A 12981-nucleotide genomic window follows, 5' to 3' on the forward strand; every position below is an offset into this window, starting at 1 on the left:
AATAGTCCGCGATCAGCTGTTACGCATACACAAACACACATGGCGTCGCCTGCTGGAAGAAACAGAAAAATAGTTTGGAAATTTTCCACGGACAAATACTTGTATTTGCTCCGTTTGGCTTTCTCGTTGTTCTTGTAATGGTTCTCTATTAGACTGAAAATCGAATCAACATCCTCTGCGGCTCTGCGTGCGGCTCTGGCTTTTTCCGATCGGTTTCAGTGCGTGTTCCAATTGGAAAGTCGAGTCCAAAGTGGAAGCCCGCGCATGAGCTATTTTCGCATTCTTTTGTTTTTATTAAAATCGGTTCATTTGGATAGTCTCGATGCTGTTGTTCTTGTTGTTGCTGCTGCGTGCTTGTGATTTATTTGGTGTTGAACAAAATGGCTGATAATTAGTTGGGCAACGCGCGCAACATCAGTGAAATGAGTGTGCTGAAAATAAAATAATCTAATCTGAAAAGTCAACACCTTCGAGTGTTCGAACATCCCATCACGTCCAGCGAAAAAGTTATTATAATTTCGCTCTAATCTTTATATAACGAAAACAAGGAATTAATGTCCGTTTCGTATTATTTACTATTTTATTGTAGCGCAGCGCTGTTAGATGCCTAATCGCGAAATTGTTTACAAAAGTCAGCGACACAAAAGTGTCGACTCCAAGTTTTCCTTTTGTTGTGTGTCTCAGTGTGAGTGCCCTAGTGTATGTGTATAAGTGTGTGAGTGTCACATCGGAGCTAAGGCTAAATTAAATTTTAAACAAGCGAATTAATTGCAAATCGAAATCAGCAACGATCGCCTCTGCAATTGCCTCGAAACCACATCACCGAGTCGCCGATTAACTGGAAGGTTCGTACTGCTGTCCCCCCTTTTGTTTAATTGCCTAATATGATTTATTTTCCGCCTTTATTTCTTTTGTGTTGATATGAGCGCGTGACGTTTGATTTTCCCTGCTTTCCATTTTGTTCGGTTGGCTGTGACTAAGGCCTCGAGTGGGTGGGAAATTCCCCTTGCCAGGGGCCGTTGGAAAAACACCCGAAAGGGGGTCGTTTCAGTGATTCGTGGGGTCTTTTTATAAAATCTTTTTATAAACACAAACTAGATATCATAAAAGTCATTCCATACTTATTTTAGACTTGAACCATATTTGTGTGGTGTTCTACAAATGTGACAGGATCAGGAACCATACATATATACATATCTAATCTGCCACTATCTCCTCAATATGAGCTAATTAGGGAAACACTTGTCAATTGGATTCCCAGAATTCTGAGGAGATCGCCAGAAAAGTTAACAGCTCGTCAAATCGAACTTTGGTCGGGGTGTATGTGCTGAAAAAACCCCAGCTAGAAGCTAGAAGCTAGAAGCTAGCAGGCACTATGGATATATTATTTATTTACAGTTGCGGCCGATCGGCACGAGTTGTGGCCAATTACCGTTAAACAGAAATTGCAATTCCTTCGTACACACAAATATTATTCAATATTCGTGCGGTTATACACAGCGGATATCTGGGTGCATATTCAAAATCACATGCACACGATACATCGTATACTGGGCATCAGAAGCCAGCCCAGCGATCAGGGGGTGTGGTTCAGTGGTTCGGTGCTGCGGTGGGATCCCTTTCTTTCCAAGTGGCTTCCTTGAAACCGAAACTGTTCGTTTATCTTTGCAATTAGCTAGCCATATACTGTGGGCTAACGAATCGAATGAATAAGGCCCAAATAATAACCGGAAAACTAATAGAGATGGTTTTTAGGTAAATCCAATTCATTGCTTGTTACTCACTGTACTTAGAAAAATCTTAGCATAGAGCATCCCAGGCTGCCCGATATTCCCACTTTACTGCCTGTTTGCTTGTTCAACTGGGTTGAATGAACCCCTTTCAGTATCTTTTCGGAAGAACACCAGAGCGGCGACATAGCTTCGCCAGAAAATCAATATTTTTGCGTAAATATTTTGTTACGTGAGCCCGAAGCACAGACCCAGTACATACCATATGGTGGAATCCAGTGACGGGAGTTGCATGAGTTTGAGATTCACTCAACTCTTTTACATAAACCCCACCAAGCTCAGCTGGAAACCCTCAAACCAAGTTCGTAAAAGCATTTTCCATCCAATAAGCTTTCATTTGAAACTCGGAAAACTTTTAATTGAAAAGTAAACTCCATACCAGTTCAAATCAACAACAATTAAACATTAAATGGTTGTCTAGTCCAGTGACTAGACCGACAAGGTGACTTGACCCCAGACAGTTCGGTTCAGCCTCTCGATGGACTCCATCTGCTCGTTCAGGCGGCTTAGCTCGCCGAAAAGGTGATCGAATTTTTGGTCAAAGTGCTGCACGATTGCCTTGAATTCCCTTCGGAGTTCCTCCACTTCGCTCGAAGGGCCTTGGTAACTATTCTGTTTCTCCCAGAACTCAAAGGTTTCCGGTGATCTCTCCCCGGAACTCGACTCTAAAGACTCCTTCTGCGCCAAGCGGTACATGCAGGCGATGCCGTGGAAGTACTCCCCTGGAAAATCGGGGTCGTGAATGTCGACGGAGTAGGTGATTCCGTTGGGCCGAATGAGTACGTCCAAGACCATTCTCAGGCTAAAGCAGTTCCAGTTGTTCTTCTGAATGTAGAAGTGGGTCAGCTGCGAGAGGAGTGGAAAGGACGAGGGATCTAGGTCTGTGATTTTGTTTCCGGACACGTCCAGCTTTTTCAGGTTGGGCATTCCCTCAATGGCCTTGAGGGGCAGCTCCTCCTGTCCCGTGTTGCGCAGCACCAGCATCTCCATTTGGGGCGTCTGCCAGTCCTCGGGAAGGCGCCCCAGCTCCGGGTTATCGGCCACGTCCAGGTGGCGAAGCCTCGGCAGTCGGCTGAGGGAGGCCAGCTGCTCCAGGGAGTTGTTGCGCAGTGCGAGGTGCTCCAGCTTGTCCGAGGCGGGGAAGTAGAGCTCTCGAATGCGATTGAAGCTCAGATCGACGATCGTCACCGAGCCGTACAGGTTGACGCGGTCCAGCGAGCAGTTGCTGGCGTACAGGTGGCTGACATTCAGGTTCAGCAGCAGCACTTTCAGCTGGGGATTATGCGACAGATCTATGGAGTGCACCTGGTGCTCTGCTATCTCCTTTCCCACGCCCTTCGGCCGGAAGGCGTACTCCTCCAGCTCCTCCAGTCGGTTCCGCTGCAGGGTGACGGAGAAGAGTCGCGGGTTGTGGGCAAACAAGTCGCCGGCTATAATGGTCAGGAGGTTGTCGGCTAGGAGCACCCGCTGCAGGTTCTTCAGCTCGGAGAAGACGTCAGGGGGCAGGTCCTCCAGCTCGTTTTCGGATAGGTCCAGGTGCTGCAGCTCATGCAGATCCTCGAAGGTGTCTATGTGGAGCGTGCTGAGCTTGTTCCTGTTGAGGAACAGGAACTGCAAGTTGTTGGCCCCGCTGAAGGTTTTGCTGGGGAGCTCGCGGATCTCGTTGTCGGCGAGCAGCAGAATCACAAGCTTCTCGGCGCCATTGGAGAAGTTCTCCCAGTACACGTGGCGTATGCCGCAGCCACGTATGTCCAGCTCGCTGACTTCCAGGGTGTAGAACAGCCTCAGCGGGAAGTTAACGAAGGTGCAGTTCTCGAAGACGATTGTCCGGGCGGACTGCTCCTCGCCAACTTCGTAGGTGTTGCCGTCGGCGGCAATCCTCACCTCGGTTTGCAGGTCGAAGGTCGCCTTCTGCTCCTCCTTGTCGAAGTTGAAGCCACTGCAGCGGACTACCTCGCCCTCGGTCCGACAGTAGTCCTCCAGACTGGAAATCCGCACCACCTCCTTGGGGAACTTCCTGCTAGCATCCTGGCTGGCGGCGATGGCCGCCAAAGCGGCCAGCAAACAAATCCGGACGTACATCGAGCGTGCTCCGCGTCTAGCGATCGACCTGCAACTGATCTCGAAACAGTGACCGCCAAACGCTGGCCAGATAAGCCTCTCCCATATTGCTCAAATAATGGCGTTTTTTCTATATAATTTCCATTCTATTCATGGTGTTTTGATTTGCAAAAAACGAAATAATCGCTGTTCGCATCAAAGTATACAGTAGGTCTTGAAACATTGGGGCTGGATGTGGGTACTGAAGTTAAAATATTTTTTTATATTTTTAATCTCAATTTTAGTAAAAATTAAAACTATTTACACTCCAAATTAATGAAGACAGAGTAGGTGTGTGAGATTAGATGTATTCCAAATACTTTCATATAACTATTGGGATTTTGAAATACTATACTCTTTCTGAATCAAAGAGTTCACTGTGCGAGCAGTTCTATCTGATTCATATTGTTGTCATCATTATTTTGACATTTGTGCGCGATTTTCCATTTATTATTCTTAATTACCTTGCACCGCTGGACAGAGTTCTCGCTCCGGTGCCTCCATTCACGATCTGCGCGTAAGCCCATGGCACTCGAACAAAACATTGTACCATATCTGCCGGCCGTGTTCTCTTATCAGGGAGCGTGTACTTGGGGACTTACCTGGACAACAGCTGGAAATCTATGGCAGCCGATAGTGGCCAAAGGGCCAGACACTCGGCTGGTCTTGGCCATCCAATGCGGGTTAGGGTGTTTCCCCGTGGGCTTTCTTCCAATTAAGCGGAACAAGAGCTGCGCAAGTAATCCCAAGAATGTGTTTTATTTCACTTTCCTCCTCCAGATTCTGCTGCTCGTAAACGTCTTTCCGAAGCGCGTGGGACATATTTCTGTTTGAAAATAAAATTGGCTGATTGCTGCTCCCGAGTGATTCACAATTATCAGCGAAGCAGTCTCGTCCCCAGCAGTCTTTCCGACGTGGTTTTGGAGGGCATTCGACTGGCGACTCGATAAGGGGATTTCTATTTCCGCCCCGCACCATGCTCACGCCCTGTGGCAGTATTTGTTTATAAATAAAAGCTTACAAGAATGTGCCGCCTCTTGCGCATCTTCACACACGGCACACTAGCTCAGGGCTGTCGTCAGTGGAAAAATATAAAAATTATAACAATTTATTGAAATTATCGAACGCGCCGGGGGAACACGTCCAACCTGCTCCTGAGTCGTCCGATTTGTTATTTGCGGCTTAGCGAGTGGGGCGAAGAGATTGTCGAGGCAAAGCTTTATTAATTTGCGAGCAAACAAATTTATGCGCTTGTTGAAATTATAGAATTTGTTTTCCGATCGGCGGCTCAGGCTGGGCAAACACTGAGACGGGTCTCCCCGCACTCGGGCACCGCAATTGACCTGCCTATTTGCATTGAGCTAATTATGAGCCAATGGACTTTAAGTAATCGGCGACAGGGCCCGGCTGTGGCTGTGGCTGTGGCCAGGGGTGTTGTTTGTGCTGCGCGGCTGTTGCCTCAATTGGAACGGCATGACTTCGTTTAGCGATCAATTTTGTCGTCTGTTCCCGTGCCCGAGCCCCCTTTGTTCAATTCAATTTGCCGCAATTACTTTGCATACTCAGAAGCCAAGGAGCGGGAACTACCAGCATCCCCGGTCCTCAGGCTTTGTACACTTTGTTCAAATCAAATTTCCCCGATGGGTCTGCTGGGTAAACAAATGCGGCGAATAAATTCCACACAGCCACTCACAATGTGAATACTATCCCGGCACGTCGTTCACGCTGACGTGCTGGTCGTCAAATCTGGTGTCTCAATTGCGGGCGACTTTGTATGGCGCCTCTAGTTTATGGCGCTCGCTAATATTTCAATGATTTTATCGACCAGTCGGCCGGCAGGTATTAAAATATCAAAAGCGAGTACTGCGATCAAGATGTTCTCAGGTCGATGACGAAGCTTCTTATGCAATGATCGTTTCTGGTAGGGTCTGTTAATCAGGTACTATTATTCTGTTATTCGCAAAAGTATCTCAGAGATTAGGGAATAACTTCAAGCTATAACTTCTTAATTTTGGGATGTATTGATAAAGGTATGCATTCGCTTTTTGATTGCGATGTTTTCCTAGTTCTTAGAGAAAATTAAAACCACTTAAACCAACTCTAAGGATGTTAAAGCCTGGGATTTTCCCAAATTTTTTATTTTGAGAAATTAATTTGATAGTGAAATCAAAGGAACAGCCACTATATCCAATATTTGGGATATAAAATAAAATATATATGAAATAAATTGTATTGAAAAATGCAAAACTTCAAAACTGGTTAAAATCAGGGACTCTAATAAAACAAAAATAAAATATCTGTATATAAAATATCTATATATAGATTATATCTATAGGTGACATTTTGTTTCCTTTCCGTTTTAATTAGAAATAATTTAAAACGCTTTTATGCGTGTTTAATTTTTTAAATTAGTTTAATGAACAGATCAATAATGAGCAGTGATAATGAGTAGTGTTGAAGAGATATCGAACACAAACGTTTGACATTTTGAGAGAACCCATATCTGCGTTGAGTTTAACTTTAATCTGAAGGAAAGCGTTTTGAATCCCTTTGGGACTCTTCACGTACGGATTAAAGTATCGTATGTCGCTTTTTACCCAACTGGAGACTTTATAGGCAAATTGTTATAAAACGCGTGGGCCCAAAGTTGCGCAATATATACGCATATAACGCTATAGTTTCACTTAAACTAATGAGTCAATCCTTTTTTTGCAATTAAAAGTACATAGCTATTATATGTCTGAACGTTAATCAGACATGTTTAAATTAGAAATGAGGGAAACCTCCTTTGCTTGAATGGTTATGTTTATTGTCAATGAATATCTAAAAAAAAAACAGAGAACACAGCCTATTGTCTTTAAAAGAAAGGTCTCTATTATCGGGCACCGGCCAGACGTTACGTAGTCCCCATCAAGAAACTGGGTGGTTTTCAGCTGATACACCAGATGCCATAAACTATACAAACATCAGGCAGAGGCGAGAGTTGTTTTTCAGCTGAGAATGGAGAGAACGTGCTTATGGGCCGGCTATCAGGCTATCGGACGCAGCCCAGCCAAAAACGCAAACAACAAGTATTGGAAGCAACGCTGCGAATATTCATTGAGAGTTATCATAAAGTTTTATGGGCCCGAAAGCGAAACGGGTGCGATCGGTTGGTGGATCAAGTTCAAGAGGCAACAACAAACCACACCAGATGCAAACAAAACAAACGCTTCAGACCAGTTTGGCTGTATATAGGGTTTCTGTTGAAGGTCGTGTTCTGGTTTGGCGTTAAAAAGCGCCGCCAGGCCAGTCCATGCTCAGTCTTCTTCTGCCGAGATGCTGTCGCTAAACTGTCCAAACTATCTTCTGATAGTCGTCTTTGTTTTCGGAGCGTGCGAGTCTCGTCAGCTGGAGGAAGTGGCAGTAAAGAGTCTGGACTGTCGGCAGAACATTTGCCTGGGCCTGGACTTCCCCGACACCTTGGAAGTGGCCCGGTTCACCAAGGAGGCTTCGAAGCGCCTAGAGGTCCACGATTCTCTCATTTTGCACAGCAGCCACTTGGCAAACCTCCCCAGGAATGTGTTCCGCAACCTGCCCCAACTCGTGGAGCTAGACGTTCTGGAATGCAAAGTACAGGGAATAGAAAGACGGTGTTTTGAAGGCTCCCGAAACCTGAGGAGGCTCAACCTGGGTGGGAATTTGATAAAAGGTTTGGAAGACAATGCTTTCGAGCTGGCAACTGAACTGGAGGAACTCAACCTGTCGGACAATCAAATGGAAGACCTACCGACGAGGCTATTTCTGCCTCTCAAGAAGCTCCAGAAGATCAACCTGTCCAGCAACAACATCAAAACCATTTCCCCCGTCATATTTTCGCAATTGATGTCCCTTAAGTTTGTGAACCTGGATGGCAACCGGTTGAGGGAGCTGCCAAGCGACCTCTTCCGGGATCAGCGGAAGCATTTGACGGAATTCTCAGCCAAGAGTAATCACCTGGAAAGATTCGCCTCGAACATGATCGTTTCGATACAAAAGCTGTCTCTGTCCGGAAACTTTGGCCTCAGGAGACTGCAACTATCCGCTGACATCGACCAGCTACATGCCACGAATTGTGGGCTGGAGTCCGTTGCTCTAAGGGGAAGAGCCATCAGTGTCCAGCTGGAGGACAACCCGAGTCTGAAAGAGCTTAGAGTATCGCAGCCAGAACACTTGGAGCAGCTCTACTTGGCCAACACCAACCTCACTCGCCTCGACTTTCTGTCCAGGTCTAAGAACTTGGTCGATCTAGATGTGACGGGGATCGAGAACCTCTCGGACTTGCCACAAATTACGGCTTCCAGGGAGCTGGAGCGCTTGAGCTTCACGTATGACAACAAGACTTTGGAAAGCATGGACATGCTGCCCGAACTGAAGAACCTCAATTACCTGGAAATCAGCCACGACAAAGGCAAGGAGGTTTTCATCAAGGACCTGGACGCTGACTTCTTTGTGGACCACGCGGAGGTCAACTGCGGCCAGCTGGCAGAGCTCTTGGAGTTTGTGGACTTGCCGAGGGACACGACCATTGTGGAGGACCGGGTAGTGGGGGACCCGAGAAAACCTCTGAGGTGTGGAGTATAACTTCGAATGGGTGTTTGACAAAAGGCTCTCTAAATTGTTAAGTTTTAGGTTTAAAAATAAACAGGATCGTTTAAAACAATTGGCGCCAATTAATGTGTTTTGGGAGGTCATTTTTTATTCGCAAATAATTTATGAAGTGTAGCGAATTTGCGTTTTATTTAAAACCCGTCCTGGCAGTTGTTTCGCTGTGCGACTGCAAGTGCATTGTTAAAAAACAATTTGTCAATTCCCAGAGTCATGCGATGGCTGATCTCTAACTTGGCTGGCGGCTCGATCGCCGCTGATCGGGGTCAGTGGAGCGTCCACTCTTGTCACTTGGATCTGAGCGCTGCCATCGATCTGCGGTCTGAGACCTGCGATCATCGATTAGCCACCGCTCGGTTGGCCACCGGACCTGTTTCTGCCAAACGAATCGACTAATTCCGTCTCATTTTATTAGCGCTGAGCTGGACTCTTTACAGGTGCATCGAACTAAGACTACGGTGGGGGGATCTGGATGCCAGTAGTTCTCTAGTAGCGATCTCGCTTTTCACTCTTGGCGTTGGGCGGGTTGGTGCCCGGAATAGAGATGTTCGCCGCAAAGTTAGGCGGTTCGTTGGGCTTGCTAGCGTCGGCCACCTTGTTGTTGGTCTCCTTGATGATCTTGGGGGGCAGCGTGATGTCCAGGCTGTCGGAGTTCTGGTAGAAGAGAAAGCCGGCGGACGTCAGGCCCACAAAGGACAGCATGATCAGGAGCCAGCGCAGGCCGGAGTTGATCTTCAGGCCCCTGGAAAGGAGATTGAGAGGCCGATGGAGGAAACGCGTCTTCGAGGGCTGGCAGTACTCACAGGAATAAAGTGTATTTGACCATGTTGGTGAAGGTCTTGTTCAGGTGCACCCCTTCCTCCACCCAGAACAGGGGCAGTATGAGCTTCGGCAGGTTCCTCATGGCCTCGATGCCCTCTACCGGCTCCATGTCCAGGTTGAACTGCAAGCGCTTGGCCGCCTGGAAGGGCGTGCCCGACATCTGCAACAAAAGCATGAAATCCTAAAACCCTAGATGGCACAAGTCCACCTTACCAGCTCGAAGTCGATGTAGACGGCGTGATCCTTCTCGTTCGGGTTGAGTCCCTCCACGTCAGCCACGAGCTTGGGGTCGGCATTGTAGAAGTGCGGCATGGAGGCGATGAGAGGACCGTTGACGCACGGAGCCAGGTTCATGGTGCCCTTGGGCGGGCAGGTGTCCAGGTCCTCGGGGTCGTCGCAGAAGCAGTGCAAGCTCTCGTCCGCACGGGCATCGCCCAGGTCGAGGCTGTACCTCATGGATGGCATGCCGTGGTACGAAGACTTGCGCTGGTAGAAGGCCCCCAGGGAGCGGCAGAGGTCCGGCGTGAACGCCCACAACCCCTCCTCCTTCTTGAGGCCCGGCGGAAAGACCGTGGAGTCGGTGCCCACGAAGTTGTTGCACTCCCCGCCATCCGGCCAGATGGAGAGCTCCGGCTCGTCGGCGAACTTGACCACCATTCCCAGTTTCTTGTTGTTTTTCACGCCACGGCAGACTGTGAAGCGCCCGGCATCCGAGTGGTTGGCCTTCGACCGGAATAGGGGTTCAAGATGGTGCTTAATCAGGATGTGCAGTTAGCCCTCACCTGGCCCAGGAACGAGAAGAGAAAGTGGGTCTGGTTGACCTGCTTGGCCTGCTTAACCTCCCCCGTGTAGAACACGGAGCACAAGGCCTTGGCGGAAAACTCGTCCGAGGAGCAGTCGATGTCCATGCCGCGGAAGAAGATGTCCATAAACCGGCCCTTTATGAAGGCCTTGGCGTCGGGAAAGACAATGGAGAGGCCCTTCGCCGCCAGCTCCATCATGGCAGCCTTTTCCCTCTGGACCATGATGCCGCCGGGCTGCGAATTGATACGAAAAGTGTGAGAGTTTCGGGGATCTTCCACTGATAGCTTGACTAATTTGCGAATCAAAAGCCGCCAAGCTGATGCGCGATTGCGCTTCGGGGCTGGGAAGGTGATTTGCATAATTCACATGGCTAACAATGGACACGTGGCCATTAGCTGGCGCCTTAAAGGCAACCAAAATTGATACTTCCCATCGCTGGCTGCATACCTAATGGCTTCATTGCGGCGAGTATCCTCTCCAATCCGATTAAAGTCAAATCTGTAAGCAAAACGCCTCACCTGCATTATGGGGTGCGGGATGATGAGCTCCTCCTCGCCAGTTAGTGGCAGGGTTTCCTTTCGGTTGAAAATGAAGGTGTTCCTCATCGTGAAGCTGACCGTGTCCTCCAGGACGTCGTCTTCCAGGTCGTACTTGTCCTTCCACTCACTGGAAAAGGGGAAGAGCCCATGAATACCGAACACACTCAAGCCACTTCGCGACCCACTCGAAGACAAAGGGACCCACTTCCTGGAGCCGCGGCTTGCCCCCTGCGGTGACCTCCTCGGGGTTAGTGACGTTGAACACGTAGATGTAAAAGTGCAGGGGAAAGGGGGTGTTGGACCATAGCTCCCTGATGTCCGTGCCTGGCTTCAGGGTCACTTGCTGGGGTTAAGAGTTCTCATTAATGTGCTTCGATTGACAGGGTGGACCTCACACCTTCGATATCATGAACCGGAGTATCTTGGGGAAGATGACCCAGCCGTAGATGATGGCGAACAGGAAGACGCCCGCCGAGGCGCCCAGTAGCTTCGTGCGATGTACGTTCATCTCTCTCAGAGACTTTTCCTATTCTCCTGTCAGCAGAAACCAGATCCGTTCGCAGTCGCCGCGCAACTGAATTCTCTAGATATCGGAGTGCGGATTCCCTCCGGTCGGCTGGGCATACGTGCCATTATTTCCGCTCATGGTGGGAGGTGGGCGGTGGGATGGGGCGCGGAGCTCGCACTGGGAACTGGGGTGATGGGGCGGGAGCGGCATTGCGAAACAATCGTAGAAGCCGGCACTACTTATAAAATCAATAATTGCATACATTTGCGAATTAGAAATTATTTCGCCCACTCCAGAGCTCCACGCAGATTCGGCCGTGGTCGGTCCGCCAATGCGGTTTAACTGGCCTCATCCAGATCCAGATCTGGATGATCTGTAGCCTATCTATCGACTTGTACTCTTTGAAATGATAAACCCGTTCTTGTCAATATGGATTGGGGCCTTACACGCAGTTGGGATTTCAAAAAATGTGAAATTTGTTGTATATTATATAATTATTATTCTTCGTTCTTTGAAAATTTTAATCTAAATCCGATGAACATTTTCGGAGCTGTTGAAAAAATGTGTATGTCCTTTCAGAGTGCCACCAAGGGAGCTCAAACCCGAAAAAGCTCAAAAGTTTGTAGTCTCTACTTCTCGAAATTGGATAAACTGAAAAGTCAGTCTTGATTTTTATTTCAAAATTCGAAATAAAATATAAAATTGAAGTACCTTTTAAGAGGCAAAAGCTATATAATACCTTTTATTTGTATTCCAATATATATGTATGTATATAGCAGGTTTATAGAGTTTTATTTTAAAAATCACAAAATAATCATTATTCTCTGAGCGAAAAAATACATATGTATGTATATCGGAAATAATCAGAATTTTTGATTTTTTTTCGCTCAAAAATTCGCGTTGTGTATTCAATATTCTTGATATTCGACTAGTACCATGATTTTTTCACAAACAGCCTTCCGTACCATTAAATATTGGAAAAAACCGAACATGAAGATTTTTTACATTAAAAGATATTTGATCCTAAAGCTTCAGAGTTTGACTTTTCAATTAAAATAGCTTATTCGGCAAGGATTTGTTTTGAAGACTACACATTTGGACAACTTCCACGTTAAAAACAACTCTCTTTGAAAGCTAGGTTCAGAAAATCATTATAATTTTTGTAGATGGCCATGACTTTTTCCTAATTAATTAAAAATAAAAATCTTAAATTACTGTAATGCTCTACTAATTTCAATAAGAACTAAAAAATCTTCTTTAGAAAAATTCATTCTAGAAATCATAGAGATTTATAGAAGCTTTAGATTCTTAACTTTTAGTGGTGCGGAAGGTTGTTAGTGAAGAAATCATGGTACTAAATGGTACCTGTATATGTGGTCTAAGGAGAAATGCAGTCAAGAGTCAATTATATCAAACACACAGTGCGAAATCACGAATTGGGTGATATTTTTTTCATCGAAAAAAAAATAAAAATCAAAAATATTGATTATACATGATTTTTATTTTTCGATCATAGAATAATCATTATTTTGTGATTTCTAAAATAAAAATCATAACAATAATCATTATTTACGGTCCCTTATTCTTAGAATTGAAAGAATTGAGATATCATCTTTTAATTATTTGTGCGTGTCGATTAAACACGAGCACATTGTTTCTAGGAAGGATCTTACAATGTCTTTAGAAGCGAAATTAGAAAATATTTGTTCAAGGTCGGCATGCCATTACCCTTTTAAAAGAGGCTTCTACTGGAACAAATAATATTTGTCATGAATGCTGATATGCTCCTTAA

At 46.4% G+C, this 12981-nt stretch overlaps 4 protein-coding genes across 7 annotated transcripts in view; 2 read left to right on the forward strand and 2 right to left on the reverse strand.

Moving 5' to 3' along the window:
* The window catches only part of SNF4Agamma (SNF4/AMP-activated protein kinase gamma subunit), a 59724-nt gene that overhangs the window by 6602 nt on the left and 40141 nt on the right, over positions 1-12981 (forward strand). For 2 of the 4 annotated variants that reach the window (XM_070280776.1, XM_017249354.3), the window contains exon 2: positions 590-845. The exons of 1 other annotated variant lie outside the window; for it this stretch is intronic. The gene's annotated coding sequence lies outside the window, so the exon portion shown is untranslated. Of the gene's footprint in view, positions 1-16; positions 846-12981 lie in introns of those variants that run through there. One more of the 4 variants, XM_017249353.3, reaches the window with a different exon arrangement.
* Positions 2122-3917, reverse strand: cDIP (Common Dpr-interacting protein). The gene has a single exon (XM_017249361.3). It carries the CDS (start codon positions 3870-3872, stop codon positions 2220-2222), a length of 1653 nt encoding a protein of 550 aa, XP_017104850.2. The 5' UTR covers positions 3873-3917; the 3' UTR covers positions 2122-2219.
* On the forward strand, positions 6686-8565 carry LOC108130769 (carboxypeptidase N subunit 2). The gene has a single exon (XM_017249363.3). The coding sequence runs from the start codon at positions 7209-7211 to the stop codon at positions 8490-8492; it is 1284 nt and encodes a 427-aa protein (XP_017104852.2). The 5' UTR covers positions 6686-7208; the 3' UTR covers positions 8493-8565.
* On the reverse strand, positions 8910-11262 carry Snmp1 (Sensory neuron membrane protein 1). The gene is made up of 7 exons (XM_017249362.3): positions 11079-11262; positions 10867-11024; positions 10661-10808; positions 10121-10375; positions 9552-10061; positions 9320-9498; positions 8910-9258 (listed from the first exon to the last, which is right to left on the reverse strand). The coding sequence occupies exons 1-7, from the start codon at positions 11187-11189 to the stop codon at positions 9003-9005; spliced, it is 1617 nt and encodes a 538-aa protein (XP_017104851.1). The 5' UTR covers positions 11190-11262; the 3' UTR covers positions 8910-9002.

This window comes from Drosophila bipectinata, chromosome 3R (genome assembly GCF_030179905.1).
Source record: "Drosophila bipectinata strain 14024-0381.07 chromosome 3R, DbipHiC1v2, whole genome shotgun sequence".
Taxonomy (NCBI): domain Eukaryota; kingdom Metazoa; phylum Arthropoda; class Insecta; order Diptera; family Drosophilidae; genus Drosophila; species Drosophila bipectinata.

What these genes read in the sequence shown, in the direction of transcription:
- LOC108130769 (XM_017249363.3), top strand. Translation starts at nt 7,209, where the DNA reads ATGCTGTCGCTAAACTGTCCAAACTATCTTCTGATAGTCGTCTTTGTT.
- Snmp1 (XM_017249362.3), bottom strand. Translation starts at nt 11,189, where the DNA reads ATGAACGTACATCGCACGAAGCTACTGGGCGCCTCGGCGGGCGTCTTC. An exon ending in TCCCGCACCCCATAATGCAG is followed by an intron (nt 10,376 to 10,660) that starts GTGAGGCGTTTT and finishes ATCAATTCGCAG; the next exon opens with CCCGGCGGCATCATGGTCCA. An exon ending in TCTACATCGACTTCGAGCTG is followed by an intron (nt 9,499 to 9,551) that starts GTAAGGTGGACT and finishes CTTTTGTTGCAG; the next exon opens with ATGTCGGGCACGCCCTTCCA.
- cDIP (XM_017249361.3), bottom strand. Translation starts at nt 3,872, where the DNA reads ATGTACGTCCGGATTTGTTTGCTGGCCGCTTTGGCGGCCATCGCCGCC.